The sequence below is a fragment of the Daphnia carinata genome, chromosome 5 (assembly GCF_022539665.2).
Source record: "Daphnia carinata strain CSIRO-1 chromosome 5, CSIRO_AGI_Dcar_HiC_V3, whole genome shotgun sequence".
In the NCBI taxonomy this organism is placed as follows: Eukaryota; Metazoa; Arthropoda; class Branchiopoda; order Diplostraca; family Daphniidae; genus Daphnia; species Daphnia carinata.
Window position 1 is genome coordinate 8,647,806 of NC_081335.1, and position 15,676 is coordinate 8,663,481.

A 15,676-nucleotide genomic window follows, 5' to 3' on the forward strand; every position below is an offset into this window, starting at 1 on the left:
ACTAAAAATTTCACGTTGCAGCTACTATGTACATAAAACACGGCGTGATGTGAGACTTGATCCTTAACATACACAATAAACATATGTGGCGCCTAGTCCATTCTGTAGAAATAAATTCTTTTGAATTATTTCGCAGCATTCGCAATAAAGGCAATTTGTTTGTATCAAAGCCCACAGATTGCAATCACCATGACGTCAATAAACTCTTTTTCGTTTGGAAAAAAAAAAAAGTACATCCAGCACAAAAGGCTAACGCTATAGATATTGCTTAATGACATGCATCTCGGCAAGACCGGTACTCACGACTCGCTTCCCTGAATCACGAGCAACGTGATTCATTGACCCGTTGCAGATACTGTTATGCCTTGAAGCTATGCAAGGTTTTTGCCTCTCCCCACCACCTCTTTGAATTCAATGCTAGCATGCAAACAGAAACAGAATCCCTTCTAATTTAGCTCCAATTTGTTTTCTAAAAATAAATTTGCGTGTGTGTTTAAAAAAAAAATTTTAAGAAAAAAAAGCTAAAATAAAGAGGGTAGGGCTCTAATACCCGCCTACCTGTACATTGAGGTGATGCACGCGCAACGGGCCACTCTTCCTTTTGTTTCGGTGGACGGCGAGGAATCCCATCTCACTGGTGGGCAGTAGGAGGCACTTGATGGCGCGACAATGACCTACTTTGCATAGTTCCTCGGGAATCACTCGTCTGCGTACTACAAAACAAAGATGTTATTGCTCACGTTGTTCTTAACAATAATCTCCATACAGGTAAGGCTGTACTACAACCAAATTTTAAACTTGACGAACTAACATTTCTTCTAAATTTTCCCAAAATTCAATTAAGTTTATCGCGTTCATGTTGGCATCGTTCCCAATACTGGCCGTCACCAATGGCATTTCCACCAAGACGGAATTCGATCAATTGATGGCAAAGATCGACAAGGTCATTGTCGATCGAGCTTGTAACATTACAGGTATTGTTTTTACCTTCTACGAAAGTGTTGTGCGCCATCTTTGAAGATTGTTTTTTGTGTCCAACAGCTGGTTGTGGCGAGTGTCGAACGATAACGGACGATGGCGGCGTTATCGTATCTCCAAATTTCCCGGACGAATACGATCCAAATTTGAATTGCCTATACACGCTGAAGGCCCCACTGGGAATGAAAATTCGATTAACGTTCACAGAGTTTCTCGTGAACAAATGCTGTGATTTCATAACAGTAAATAACCTCATTCAATTCGCGTGTTATTGTGATCTGAACATGTGTCTCGCAGGTGTTTGACGGTTTGGCCAATCCACTTCAAATCGCGATGAACGGCCAAGATATTCCACCTCCAGTGATGTCACCATCGAACCGGATGGCCATCAAATTCACCACGAGTGTTGATCACGCCTTGATTAACGCAACAAAGGATGCAGAGCCTGCACGATGGCAAGCCATCTACACCTTCGTTTGATAATTCCTAGTGAAAAAATTAAAGAATTTGTAAAAATAGTGCAACTTCCTACCCAAGTAAATGCGTGCACCTTTCATTGTCATGGAACGAATCTCCTTTTGAAAGAAAAATGTGTTTTAATTTAAGTTTGTTTGGAAAATACAAGAAGTTTGACTTAAAATGTTTGTTTTTTCAGGAAATACTTGTCTGAAATTTTAAATGACATTCCAGATTCTCCAAGTAGCAAGCTGGGCAGGTTGGGGTTTTCTGTAACGCCCTGAAGCTACGAGTCTAAAACGTCTGATGGAAATCTCCCAAGTCCCGTTGCGCTGGACATTGAACCCTAATTCAAGATTATTCCTTGATAAGCGATGATTTAAAATCATTTAAAGTACGTCAATACGCATACCGCAATAAACGATGCGTTTTAATTGTTCGAAAGAATAAAATCTCTTGAATGTAAAACACGAATAACTTGCCGTGAATTTTTGCTGAGCAAGGCAGCTGGAGGATTGTTGCTTGCAGCACTTTGGCCCCCGTGTGGCAGTGACCTAATTTGTACATGCGCTCAAGTCTGTCATTCGTCTACACACCATCCAAAGGAGATGATCGTCACCACCGTGTTCATATACATCATCGTTTTTCAGGTTTCAAGTTTCTTCTTCTTCTTCTTCAAAATAATTATTCTAAATCAATTTTTGTTTCCATTGCGCAGTTGCTATTTTTCCATTTGATTTCTTTTCCGTTGCTGGCAATCCAATCCGAAAAGCAAAGAGCGGAACTCAAACTGGACGCTATATTGGCAAAAATGGATGTCCCCATCATCCCCTGCAATGTAACAGGAGGTACATATTAATCTGTTAATAATTATTAAATGCAATTACCGGAATTTATTTACAATTAAAAGTTAACTGTGGGGCCTGCAAAAACGTAACGGACGATGGCGGTATGATAGAATCTCCACATTTTCCAGAGCCATACGCTTCGAATTTGAATTGTCTATTTACAATTAACGCACCTTACGAAATGAAAATTAAATTAACATTTACAGAATTTAAAGTGGATGATTGCTGCGACTTTATCACCGTAAGTGATCATTTCTTCTAATACTCATAGTTTGAATAGTTTACATAATTTTCTATTACCTGTGGGGGAATTATGTGATGCATTTTTTTGCAGGTATTCGATGAATCGGCCAATTTAATTCAATCAAGTTTAAATGGAAGCGAGACACCAACGACCGTGACATCTCCCTCCAATCAGATGACAATCAAGTTCACTTCACATGTTAATAACACAACGAGACTTGATCCACCAGGGCCTGCTACGCGGTGGCAGGCAACCTATACCTTTATGTAAATTTGAAGCCTGCGCGCTACTGAGAAAAACGACGTCCGTCTGGAAAACAATGTATAAAGAAAACAATTAAATTAAAAATAAACTTGTTATTAAAATTTTTTACTCGTCAATTTTTTTCAGCCTTCTTTGCGGCTGAACGAACCTCAGGTAACCCTGAAACTAGAGACAAGATTCAAATTGGTTAAAATTAGCATACTATTTTTTTTTTTTTTTTTTTTTTTTGTAACGCGGAATGAAATATGACTATCAATAATTATGGTTCTACAATTGAATTCGATTACCTGATTTACAAATTGCATTAAATGTAACAAAAGCAGTACCTCCCTTATTGGAATCAGGAAATCGAATTTCAGAATGCATGGCGCTAAATCGTGCTGCACATAGTGCGCAGTTATGTAAACCTTGGCACGATGGTGAAACCTGGTGAAACAGAAGACAGCTCAATTGCAGACAAAGCGAATTTAGAAAAAAAAAATGATCAACACACAGAGTTAAATAATGGAACAATTTTTCGAACAATAGGTGAAGCAGTAACTCGAAATCATATCGAAGCAAACCCGTATGAATTAATACTGAAGCTCCAGTACTTTGCTCCACGCGACGTCATTAATTCTCGAGCACACACACACTGCCTATTTATCGTTCACCTACCCCAATAGAACAACGGAAAATTAGAAACGATACGAAATTATGCAGTAGGCAGCGTAAACATGGCCTAGCTGTGTTACTATGGAAGCCTCATCGCAAAGGAATACGGGCTACATGGGTCCGTTCGTGGAAGGCAGGATTTCGGACAAACATTGCTATACAATTGATCGATGAATGATTCAATCGACAATTGAATCAGAATGGTCCACGGACAGAACAAAAACAGGCACTGTATCTTAAGCCTTACCTCAGTCTTTTTTGGCTACTTCGATCGGGAGTACGTTGTCGCATCCACCTTTCGAGTTTGTATCGAGAGGAAAAACCTTTTCATTCCATCTATACACTGATCCTTCGCGAGAACATCCATCAGCTTTATTTGTCAGCTAGAATTCAATGGATGGTAAGCCTGACGATGCCGCCGGATGGGGGAATAGATTCAAACAGGCCGTTGCCATCAACAAGCAGCTGGTTCCACTCAAGTTAACCATGCTTCTCTACTATGGCGGTAATATATTCAAAATTCCTAAAATCTGCATGTAAATAAACAATTATTTAATGAGGCATCGTTTAGCTGTGTCGCTATACTTGCCCTACATGACGTTGCAGATGATCCAGGTGGGTCTCAACATTGAAGAGATCGCCATCATCTACTCGGTCCTTCCCTTCGTCACTTCCATCATGCCTCCAATAGCTGGTTTAACCCTTAATTAAATAGTACATTAATTAAATCAATAATTATTAATTGTCCTCTCGATGAATGACAGGCATGTTGGCTGACAGGTTTCACAGTTACAAGCTCATCCTGATCGTTATCGTAGCTTCCGTCGCTGTGTTCCACACGTCTTTGCTGCACATCGACGCCCGTTTGTCATCCGATGCTCCAACGGCCGGAATGGACTTTGAAACACCGGCCGAGATTTATTGCACACGATTGGGAGCAGTCCTGCGTTTCGAGAATTTCACGTGCGACGCCAATCGGGAAATGTGGACGGTCGACTGGACACCGTCCGAGTGCCAACCCGTGGATTGCCAGGTACCGGTGCGAATGCAACTATGTCTGGCAGACGGTAGCTGCACTCAAATCGCAATCGGATCGACGTCCATGCTGGAAATGGACGCTCTCCTCGAAGTTGTGCCACCGACTCATTTGCAAGGAAATTGCACAGCGCAAATCGTTAGCGCTCAAACGGATCAGACGCGCAACTCAGCAACGCTCCTTTGCAACTGTCCCATCCGCTGTCCAGCTATGGCTTCGCCCATGTTATCTGATTTGAACAACGGCTCCACCACCAACGGCTTGTCTGTCGAAGAGCAGCAACAACAGAAAGAGATTGAACGAGTCAAACATAACCGCGGATTTTGGTTGTACTTTATTCTGAGGATTATCGCATCCGGTTCTCTTGCCACCTCCTTTTCCATGTGAGTCCTACGTCTATCAAAACAGAAATTAATTTCATCGTCAATTTCTATAAAATGATGAATAATATTTTAAAATGTACTCCCTTAAAGGTTGGACGCAACTGCAATAAAAATGGTCAAGAAACATCACGGCGATCTGGGGAAACAGCGACTGTTTGGCGTCATTGGACAAGCAATTTTTGTACATATAATTACATTAGTTGCATCTACACAATTCTGCAAATGAGTTCCATATTTTCTTTGCGCAGCGATTAAATCTGTCATAAATTATATACTTGAAAAATCATATGTTTCCGTTCAGGCCGTTCTCGCTGGAATAATACTCGACTGGACCGTCATTGGCAAAGGTAAATATTTCGGAAGACATAAATTAAAGCAAAATAATAATTGAACAAAATGTCGTAGGTTATCCCGACTACTCGATTACCTTCTACTTGGCTGACGGCATGTTCGTCGTGGTGATGATATTGATGAGCCAACTCGATGTCGGCGTCGAGGAACACACCGAGGCCACCAAGCTGATGAAAAGCATATCGAAACTCATCCGACTCGTCGATGTCGACATCTTTATGATTATGATGCTGCTACTCGGTACCTGTTGGGGCTTCCTGGAATCGTTTCTCTTCGTCTACCTCACCGAGCTGAACGCCAGTAGCTATCTTCTCGGTATTACAATTGAATTTTAAAACTATATCGTAAAGTAAAGAATTTTTGGCATTAAATAGAATTACTAATTCGCTTTGTCCTCGTTGTTACAACAACATAGGAATGACCATCACATTCGCTAGCATCATCGGTATTCCTTTCCTGTACGTCTCTGATGTCATCGTGCGCAAGATTGGATCCGTAAACGTGATCGTGCTCGCCTTCTTCGCCTACTGCATCCGTTTTTTTGGCTACTCTTTCATTTGGTAAGTTTAATTCGAGTTAAATGCTTGTCTATTATAAGCTTAAACAACAAAAGATCAAAATTAATTATTTAAAAACTGATTAATATAATGTTAAATCTCACAGGGATCCGTGGTTAAGTCTTCCTTTCGAAGCATTGGAAGCTGTCACTGTCCACATGATGGCTGTTGCCAGTTCGATTTATTGCGCCGCAGCTGCACCTCCTGGACTATTGGCGACATTAAATGGGGCTGTTGGATCCTTCCATTATTCCTTTGGTACACAACTTGCTTTCTTTATTCATTCACCGTAGACAGCAGGCCAACCATAAACGGCCAGATGAATTTGGATCGTGATGACTTAAATTTACTTTGTCCACGATCATGATGTTAATCTATTGAAACAGGTCGCGGAGTTGGCAGCTGTGTCGGTGGCATCATGATGTCTAAATTCGGGACACGTACGACTTTTCGCATTCTCGGTGCTGGCGCCGGAGTTTGCGGTTTGGTATATTTCCTACTTCACCGTTTCTACCTCGCCGGCCTCGAGAAAAAGCGGCTACGCCGAAAATCCATTAGTAACCTGATTAGATCAATCATTATTAGTTTAATGACATCAATTAATACTGATCGCATTAAATCTCATTAACATTTGTCTGTAGGACCTTCAATCGTGATTTCTGAGGAAGCTGTGCCGATGAAAATGAACTTGGATGTAGAGACGAATGAGAAAGATGATCCGGTGGACGACGACGATACAAACGATGATCAAAAGATGGATTATCTGTTTGAACCTGATGGCCTCAAAGGACGTCGCCTAAGTGCTTTCTGAGATCAGTTTTATTGCTCTTGGATAGTGTGTGAGAGGACAACTGAAAAACAAATAGGCTCTGCTGTATCTATATACATATTATGTAATATAGTGTGTTGATTGCATATACCTAGCTGAGGTATTTCTTAAATGGTTGTTAGTTATTCGTCATTGTTCCTTGACAAGTAGAGAAATGATATCTGAGGAATAACCTAGTGAATAAAATGAAAAAAAATGCATGAACAAATCAAGCGTTAAGACACATTTGCAAAATATTACATCATAACTATATTTGAGACTTACGCCTGTGAAGAAACTGATTTTTGATAGCTGAATAACTACAATTGCATTAGCTTATAGGTTACTCCAAAACACGTGCTCGATTTCTCTATCCGTCCAGCTCAAATTTCGGTGTCCACTTGAATTTTGGAAACATAAGCCATTCCCAGTTTTCATTTGTGTTGATCAGGACCTAAATAATATTTGAATCAGTTAAATAAAAAACTATATACACAGTTGAAGTAGCACATTTTTCAAAAAGGTAAGATCAATGCGTACGTGAAATAAATTTTTTTTTAGAAATTTACATCGCTTTAAAAAAATTTCAGTGCTCAGTTCACAGAAAAGGTTGTACGGGTTTAGCTTGAGATTTGCTTTGTCGTCTGCTTTAGATACAAGTCAAAGAGTTATGAGAAACAATTGCCAAATGAAACCACAAATTGTAACGCCATTGACGTTAATTCTGTTATCAGTTATAACAGTTAAAATGCAAAATGACACGCATTTAGATACTTCTTCAGTTAATCAAATTAAACTTTTGACGATCGAAAATGCGCGTTGCATTTCTTTTCGCCACGTTTCATGTAGAAACATGGAGAAATCTTTCACTGTCACGTTGGAAAATCAAGAGGAATAGATCAGAAGAATTGATTGAAAACCTAAATCTTAATGTACACGAAGGATTTTCGTGCATTAGCTACGGATACATTCCATGCCAAAATTCGAAAGCCCTTTCTATCAATTACGAAAATGATAAAGAATACCTTCTACGGGCTTACACAACATTGTTCTTCAAATTTATGTTGCAAGAAAGGGAACGAGAAGAAGAGAGAAATTATGCACTTACGGTCATAAACCAGTTTAAGGAAGAAGTTCAAAATATACGAGACAATTTAACTCATTGTCAGAATCACGTAAATGACCAGGAGATTCTAAGAGAAGCTGAGCAAAAAAAAAAATTGTCTGAAAACAACGCGACACTTAATCATCAATTACTTATGTGCAACAGCGAGAGCTCTCTGTTAAAAGAAGAAATTAACATTTTAAAGCAAACTGGACGAAAAATCTTGAATTGCAAACCAAATCACTTGAATTGTTGGAAACTGAAAAGCAAAATCAGCTTTCATCAAATGCAACGTGTGAAGAAAAAATTCAATTGTGCAATAATAAGAGTTTCCTAGTGATGGAACAATGTCAAATACTAGAAACGAACTTGACCACATTACAATCTGAACAAGCGAAAACGTTGGCGTTACTGGACGATGAATTGCAAAGCAACAGCTTGTCAAATGAAAAGTTGTTAATTTGTACCACTGAGATCGTCCATTATAAAGAAGAAAATGGCATATTAAATGCTAATTTGATCAAAAGTCAAAACGAAAACAAGAAACATTAGAATTATTGGAAATTCAAAAAGAAAATAATCTTTCATCAAACAAAATATTTGATGAAAAACTATCGATATGCAATAGCCAAAATTCCCAAATCTTGGAACAAAACGAAATTCTGAAAATGAATTCCACAAATTTACGGAATGAAAACGCCGAATTATTGAGATTATTGGAAACTGAAAGACAAAATTGTTTTCTAATGTCTGAAGAAATTGAGGAAAAGCTATTATTTTGCGGCAATGAAACTCTTTTAACCATGGAAGAAAATCAAAATTTAGTTTGGCTAAATGCCAGGAGAAACTGCAAGATACATTTGCATCATTCCAAAGTGAGGTCGAATATTACGTAGCAGCCAATGAAGCAGAATTTCGTGAACAGTTACTAACATGCAATAAGAGAATCGCTGAGCTTGATGCTGAAATTAAAACATTACATTCATTGGTTGCTAGAATACAAAGCGATGAAAAGCTGCTTTTTGGGCCTACTGGAAGATGAAAAAGAACGTTGTCGTATATCTACCGAAAATTTAAATCAAGCGTTGCTTAACAGTAACAGAGAACTTGGTTCGGTCTCGGAAAAAAACAGAGTTTTGAGCTCTAATTTGACGAAAAGCCTAAATGAACAAAAAGAAGTGTTATATTTGCTACAAGTTGAAAAAGAAAATCATCGCTTGTCCAATATGACATTTGATGAAAAACTACTTTTATGTAATGACAAACTGCTGTCGTGCAACAACGGGACTTCTTTACAATAACCTAAAAATAAAAACCTTAATGATTAACCGAATACTAGAGCTTCGAGGAACATTGGCCATCATATCGCATTAGTGATGACGAACGAAATCTTTCAGTTTGTTAAAAAGGCAGAAGATTTGAAAAAAATTAAAACAAGGAATGAAAACTAAGAGCTTCTTAAAACAAAAAGACCAAACCATTTATATAAAATAAAAAATTGTGATGACTAATCTAGAGAACTCTTAACTTGAGAAGCAGAAACAAGAGACACTATTACCTTGAATCAAACACGCTGATACATCATTGCTATTGTTCCATAACAAAAACTCGAAAGTCCTACAGAGCAATGAAATTTCAAGAGAAAATGTGATCAGAATCAAAGTAGAAGAAAAAAATCAGGCAATTTATTAAACTATATGAAAATTCTTCAAGGAAACTCACCCGTAAATGAGCAGCTCAAGCCTCTACTAACTTCCACACTATCACCATCTGCATTTCAATTCAGGTTTCTGTTAAACAAATAACAAATGTTTTTGGTTATGCGATCACATGCAAATTGGAACAACAGCTTTACTGGAAAATATATTGATAAAATTTTATTTGATAATTCTGCTTTTTTAAGGAGATAAGTATCGAGGGAGCCAGACTTGCCGCGCCGATCAATTTTCCGATCGCGATCTCCGATCCGATCTTTTGAGTTTGATCGGATCGGGCGATCCGATCAAACTGCGAAAGATCGGATCGGCGATCAAATTTTGCCGATCATTTTTAGCGATCATTTTTGTGCAGCATCTAACGGTAAAAATTTACACTGTTTCGCGAAAATAGCATTGGCTGTCACAGCGACAGTCACTGGCGGCCATTGAGGGTGAACACTAAACAGTTTCCTTCAATTGGCATTCGCATAAATAGCAGTGAAATAGAACCCTGCGGCTGAAAATCTACAGCTAGATGGCGAAAAGTTTGATCGCTAAAAACGATCGGATCGCGATCAATTTTTTGGGATCGCCGATCCGATCTCCGATCTTTTTCAAAAGATCGGATCGGCGATCAATTTTTTGATCGGAGATCGGATCGGCGATCAATTTTTGATCGCGATCGCGGCAAGTCTGGAGGGAGCTATACAAGTAAATTCTCTTGGAACTTAACCAACTTATTTTATTTTTTTTTACTTCCCAACATGCTGCTTCAGGAAAACAATTAGTTGGTAATATTGTGTATGTTACTAAGAGAAACAGATGTTGGAATCTTAGTTACGACTTATTGCTAACAGAGAATGGTGCTCAAGGGCAAAGGAATAGGGAATTTGGCGCCATTTCCCAAATCTGCACAGGGGACGTTAGATATCTTGTTAAGTAGCTGATAAAGCAAAAATATAAAACAGCAAATGACATACAGAACAACATAAATTCATGTAATCCGATATACCATTATAATAACTTAACAACGAAGCTGCAAAGTTAAAGAAACTTACTTGGTAACTTCCCTACAACCAATTGTTATCGATGACCTACACTGACCTCTGTCTCCACATAAAATGACAACTATCCACTCGGTTAGTCTGTTTTGCTACCGCATGGAGCACTGGCGCTATTTAAGGAGTTGCCTCTCTCGTACGGCGGATGGCACTGCTTGACGTGGCAAAATTCCCCAAGTTTTTTTTTTTTTTTGTTTATTCAGTAGTTATTTACCTTTTATTTATAGACGTTTGAATTCGACGTCGCCATTTTTTTTTCTATGAACAGTTCGCAGTTCGCATGTTCAGTATTTGGAATTCGATGGAAACTTTAGAAATTTTCAGAACCCACAAAAAATAAATAATAAGGAATGAGTAAACGTACAGTTGTTGCCGATTACATATATTTATTTTCGTTTTAAGAATACATGCCATCGCCAAAGGAGAATTTTTTTTTGAAAACGTGAATAACAACAGTTAACGAATGTTGCAGGAAACCACCCGTAAAAGCCAGAACGAATAATCAGAGCATCTTTGGAGCGAACGTGCGACTAATCAATGATTCAGTAGTGATGGCCATGACTTAGTAATGAAAAGTATGTATCAATTATAAAAAATCACATTAAAAATTTAACAACTTTAATAATTACCCGCCGTGATGACCTCCATGTCCTCCATAACCTCCATAACCGTGGCCTCCATGATGCCCGTGGTGGTGTCCGCCATGATGGTGATGGCCTAACCGTATCCGATCAGCAGCAGCAAAGAATTTAATCAAAAGGAAGGATTTGGTGTGAATTGGAGGCAAGTATTTAAAATTTACAGTAGTTCCCTAGCTAGCTTAAATATTTGTTTGGTGATCTTCAATTACGTTTATCACATAGAATTTCCACATCAATATATACGAATTAGTGGGGGCACAATGAAAAAACAAAAACAACCATACCTATACACTAATTCGTGGGCATTAATTGTTGTAAGTAAGAAATCTTATTTGCTCAACTTTTCAAATGAGCAGTCCACTACTTTGTTACGCAGATGAGTGACGTATAAAGCATTTATTTACCTCCTCCCAGTAATATTTTTTTTGCGAGTAACAGGCCCAAAATCGGTGCTCGTTTTTCACGCTCTTCAGCTTCCACCATTAAAATGGCGAATGCCAACACCACCAAGAAGCTAATCAAAATCTACATATAGAAAAATGCAATATAATACCAACAATGTGAGTAATTTAACTTTATTCAAATAATTTACCAAACTGGGACGGCTCATCTTGTTGATGTTATCGGATGTATTTGCACGGCGGGACTGTTGTCATTTCCTCAAACTTCTTCGTCTTTTATACGCAGACCAGGAAATTGCACAGTGCCTTACGCGTATATCGAGCAAGTAACTATCGTGGTCTAAATCGTTTAGTTCCAACAAAAAACACATACATGATTTTCAAGGTAACGTAGCAGAATTTAGGTTTTCCCCCTTTTAAAAATGCCATTCACCAACGCAAGGTTTTCGTATTAAGCAGGTACAGTCCACGATGACTAACGTTACGTTACAAACCTTCAGCCAGCTGCGATATTAAAATTACATCCGCCTTTCTGCGGTCTTGCCATCGTGGTTGGTGGTCTCTTATCGCCGATTAAGCTTATTTGTAATGATCGGAACTATGCTTCTGGTTCGAACATTGTACGATGTTTAGCCACAAGTGAATCAAGTTGGTACATCACTTGGTTACTATCATTTTTACGAGCTACAGCTGTTGCATTTACTATTGGACTTGATTGCAGAAGCAGCAGCACGTTTTTACCCAATACTAGTGGATTCTGTTTCTGGTGGCCTCAGGGATAGCAACCAAAGAATCCTTCTAGCAAAACGAAAAGATAACGATCACTGCCGATTGTGAAATCACGGGAAGCCCATCCGTCGAGGATGCACTTCTTGCGATCGCTTTTAACACAATGTGAGAATTACATGTAAGTATTTCTTACGTTGCTGCTAGCATAAAAACTGCATTGTTTGTTGGATAGGGTAAATAAAACGTGTAGCGGTAGATCTTTCGTGCAACAAATAGACGGCACGTATACGTTACGCATTTGCCATAATTTTCGTGGTGAGGGTCATTAACTTCATCCTATTAGAATAATGTGATAAGCCTAGTATTAACCAAAACTTGTTAACAAAACTTTAATTCACAATTGCCGTAAGACAAAACGATTTGTCAGAAGTGGGATTCGAACCCACGCCCAGAGAACTGGACTGCGACCTGAACGCAGCGCCTTAGACCGCTCGGCCATCCTGACTTACAAATAAATCTTCACTATTACGAAACAAATGCATATAAGATGTTGCATTTATGTTAATTTCAGCATTTCTAGACGTCATTAATGCCCGGCAACATTGCTCATTTTTCTGTGCATTCCAACAAAACTTTTTACAAATACAGTTCGAGAGTAAATAAGTTCCATTTGAAAAGAAGAACAGAAACAACATGAAGTTGATGCACCAAAAACGTGTTTGATATTTAATCGCAATGTAAAACAATAACATTTGAAAAAATAACACTTGGCTCGTAAGAGGATCGAACTCATGACCTCCGCGTTATTAGCACGGCGCTCTAACCAACTGAGCTAACAAGCCGTGATGGACAATAAGAAGAAACACATAAATATACGTTGCAATTATTTCTGCTACTAGTATTTTTGTTTTTACGCTTCCGTTAATTACCGTTTATGATTACAAAATGCAATCCTAGCTATACAATTCTAGCAAAACAGCCAAGGTAGGGATTTTGAGGAGGTTCGCATCGCAAATGTTACCGCCAAATTGTACACCTAAGTTTTGCTGTTGACAGTACCTTTTACCTAGTATTTTTTTTTTGCTTCCCCGAAGAAACATATATTAAAAACTCTGGGAAATCTTGAAGACTTGCGAATAATTCTCTACATTTTTGCAATATTATAAAACGCTGCAAAAAGTTCCGCCCGATAAGGGACTTGAACCCTTGACCTCAGGATTAAAAGTCCCGCGCTCTACCGACTGAGCTAACCGGGCCATGATATACTAGTCTGTTTTCCTATATAAAAAACAAGCCCTTTCTTTGCCGACGTAAATGCTTAGGAAACAGTTACCAGCATTCTGTACTACAATGGAACTTAGATTTATACAGCAATAAAAAAAACAATAAAAATTCAATTTGTATTTTTTGCCTTTAAAATTAATGATGCGTATTTAACCATGAGTGTATAGAACAATAAAATAATCTGAAAAAATTGCTTCGCCCAACGTGGGGGTCGAACCCACGACCCTGAGATTAAGAGTCTCATGCTCTACCGACTGAGCTAGCCAGGCTATGTTAAGTTAATAACGTGACGGAAAGGGGCATGTGTATAACTTTTTCAAGTTACTTCAGCATTTGTAATTAGCTTGTACAATATTCATGTAAATAGCATATATAATCAGATGATATCACACGAACTACAATTTTTATTACCATGCTGTATAATCATGAATTTCTTTGCCACTGCGTATCTTCGGAAACAAAAAGTCTATACAAATGCACGAAAACCAACTAGTATGTAATCCCCACAAAAAAACTGAGGAAAAAGACTAGGACAGCGTGAACGATGGCGCATTAATTTTACGGGTTTGATAATGCTAATAGCATTGGCAAAATTGAAATCACGGTCATTTTAAATACTCTAAATTCATCGGTTCAAGCTACGTGAACTGACAAAACGTCGTTGACGTTGCACTGACAGATCATTTCGTGTATTTTCGTATAGTTATGCGACCACAATAATACGAGCCTACCCAAGTTTCCAATGGCTGTTGCATGGTTTCATTCCACCTACTAAATACGACAACAGCTTGGTGTTTGAACAACGAATGAAGCTTCAGTCGCAAAAACATGAACAAAGAAAAATGGGCGCCATTCTGCAAATGCCATTGCCAATGGAGTGAATACCTGAAAGACAAAGGAACCCCCCCCCTCCTAAATCGGCCTTTACAAATGGCTTTGTAAGAATATTTACAGGTGCATCATGAGAATTTTTGTCCATTTTCTACGAGTAAAGTTCTCGTTCAACTGAAACAAATTAAAGAACAATAATCTTTGATGAATGATGCAGTTTATAATTATAAATTAGGGAGAATTTCCGAACGAATCGCTACAGTTCAAGACATCTAAAGGGCGATCAAAACGTCAGTGTAGTTCAAGCTTTCGTCGTGTACATATTTCACTGACATCTTAACACTTATCACGATCCTTCTAGGTCATTGAGGAAATGATGAGTGGGTACTATCTTTCGTCTGAGAGAAGTCCGCGCCACCAAATGTTACGACTTTGGCGGACGCTACACTACTGATCCTCTCTTGGAATAAAAAATGAATTGGTTATTTTAGTAACTTAGCTGAATATTGTACGCTAGTAATTCACCAGTCATTGCTCTGAATTGGGTCGCTAAATAGCGGTGAACTGTAAATGTTAATGTAAACAATGTCTAGACACAATGAAATTTAGTAAATTGCATGAAAAAATGAATGCAAAATTATTACCTACCATTGCTTAGTTATTAACATGAGAAACCTTACGAAAATATAAGCCAATTTTAATTGTTTGATGTTTACAACTACATAATCAGTAATTCCACTTGCGTAAAGATAAAATAACTTTGCATATCAAATTCCATGATGCAAACTAAAATATTGGTGGTCAAAGCCTTGGCGACAACATTAAGTACTAAACCAATCACTAATTGGCGGTAGCACGATGGTTATCAATTGAACATTATCGGTTAAAATCAGCTGAAAATGATTAGCAAAAATGTTTTCACTAATTTAAAGAATATAAATAAAATTTTTTTGAATCATATTCGACGGTGGGGCTCGCCAGTCGAGTTCTTGCGTGTTCCATCCTGCATATTTATGCGTTTCCTGTTAGATGGAACGTGGATAGAATAACAAAAACGCATAACCAAATCGAACTGCAAAAATGCCTTCTTCAGATAGGAATCCAGCAATGGGCGCTGATGCGGAAATAAGTACATTAACTTGGGTGCTATTCGTTGTGTTGGTTTACATTGCCCTCATTTCTATTTCTGGTGGAACGGTGTATGCGATTTACGGCTGGCGAGGAGATGGATCCGGGCCTAATGGAACCATCGCCATCAAAGGGATGGTTCAAACTGCTTCCAAACAACTAGCTGCTGTAACGAATACAACAGCTTGTCCGCTGTCAGTGGCTAATTGCCCGACCATTA

General features: G+C 38.5%; 4 protein-coding genes, 1 long non-coding RNA gene and 4 other non-coding genes across 9 annotated transcripts; 3 read left to right on the plus strand and 6 right to left on the minus strand.

Moving 5' to 3' along the window:
- Nucleotides 1–711: 711 nt before the first annotated feature.
- On the plus strand, nucleotides 712–1,494 carry LOC130703152 (tolloid-like protein 2). The gene is made up of 4 exons (XM_057524761.2): nucleotides 712–768; nucleotides 845–974; nucleotides 1,042–1,220; nucleotides 1,276–1,494. Exons 1-4 carry the CDS (start codon nucleotides 727–729, stop codon nucleotides 1,456–1,458), a joined length of 534 nt encoding a protein of 177 aa, XP_057380744.1. The 5' UTR covers nucleotides 712–726; the 3' UTR covers nucleotides 1,459–1,494.
- A 491-nt stretch (nucleotides 1,495–1,985) lies between these two features.
- On the plus strand, nucleotides 1,986–2,835 carry LOC132087962 (blastula protease 10-like). Its single transcript, XM_059495258.1, has 4 exons — nucleotides 1,986–2,084; nucleotides 2,153–2,282; nucleotides 2,345–2,523; nucleotides 2,617–2,835. The coding sequence occupies exons 1-4, from the start codon at nucleotides 2,043–2,045 to the stop codon at nucleotides 2,794–2,796; spliced, it is 531 nt and encodes a 176-aa protein (XP_059351241.1). The 5' UTR covers nucleotides 1,986–2,042; the 3' UTR covers nucleotides 2,797–2,835.
- Nucleotides 2,700–3,827, minus strand: LOC130703167 (uncharacterized). The gene is made up of 4 exons (XR_009004561.2): nucleotides 3,692–3,827; nucleotides 3,117–3,443; nucleotides 2,900–2,955; nucleotides 2,700–2,835 (listed from the first exon to the last, which is right to left on the minus strand). It is a non-coding gene; the product is annotated as an uncharacterized LOC130703167 (long non-coding RNA).
- On the plus strand, nucleotides 3,786–6,686 carry LOC130703127 (major facilitator superfamily domain-containing protein 6-A-like). The gene is made up of 10 exons (XM_057524730.2): nucleotides 3,786–3,949; nucleotides 4,016–4,138; nucleotides 4,209–4,863; nucleotides 4,954–5,044; nucleotides 5,165–5,210; nucleotides 5,269–5,529; nucleotides 5,630–5,774; nucleotides 5,878–6,029; nucleotides 6,158–6,328; nucleotides 6,413–6,686. Exons 1-10 carry the CDS (start codon nucleotides 3,838–3,840, stop codon nucleotides 6,580–6,582), a joined length of 1,926 nt encoding a protein of 641 aa, XP_057380713.1. The 5' UTR covers nucleotides 3,786–3,837; the 3' UTR covers nucleotides 6,583–6,686.
- Nucleotides 6,687–10,808: 4,122 nt separating this feature from the next.
- LOC130703158 (uncharacterized) lies at nucleotides 10,809–11,803 on the minus strand. The gene is made up of 4 exons (XM_057524769.1): nucleotides 11,676–11,803; nucleotides 11,488–11,608; nucleotides 11,072–11,159; nucleotides 10,809–11,003 (listed from the first exon to the last, which is right to left on the minus strand). The coding sequence occupies exons 1-4, from the start codon at nucleotides 11,691–11,693 to the stop codon at nucleotides 10,985–10,987; spliced, it is 246 nt and encodes an 81-aa protein (XP_057380752.1). The 5' UTR covers nucleotides 11,694–11,803; the 3' UTR covers nucleotides 10,809–10,984.
- An 831-nt stretch (nucleotides 11,804–12,634) lies between these two features.
- Trnal-cag (transfer RNA leucine (anticodon CAG)) lies at nucleotides 12,635–12,718 on the minus strand. Its single transcript has one exon. It is a non-coding gene; the product is annotated as a tRNA-Leu (tRNA).
- Nucleotides 12,719–12,981: 263 nt separating this feature from the next.
- Trnai-aau (transfer RNA isoleucine (anticodon AAU)) lies at nucleotides 12,982–13,055 on the minus strand. The gene has a single exon. It is a non-coding gene; the product is annotated as a tRNA-Ile (tRNA).
- Nucleotides 13,056–13,396: 341 nt separating this feature from the next.
- On the minus strand, nucleotides 13,397–13,469 carry Trnak-uuu (transfer RNA lysine (anticodon UUU)). Its single transcript has one exon. It is a non-coding gene; the product is annotated as a tRNA-Lys (tRNA).
- Nucleotides 13,470–13,693: 224 nt separating this feature from the next.
- On the minus strand, nucleotides 13,694–13,766 carry Trnak-cuu (transfer RNA lysine (anticodon CUU)). Its single transcript has one exon. It is a non-coding gene; the product is annotated as a tRNA-Lys (tRNA).
- Between the last annotated feature and the right edge of the window lie 1,910 nt (nucleotides 13,767–15,676).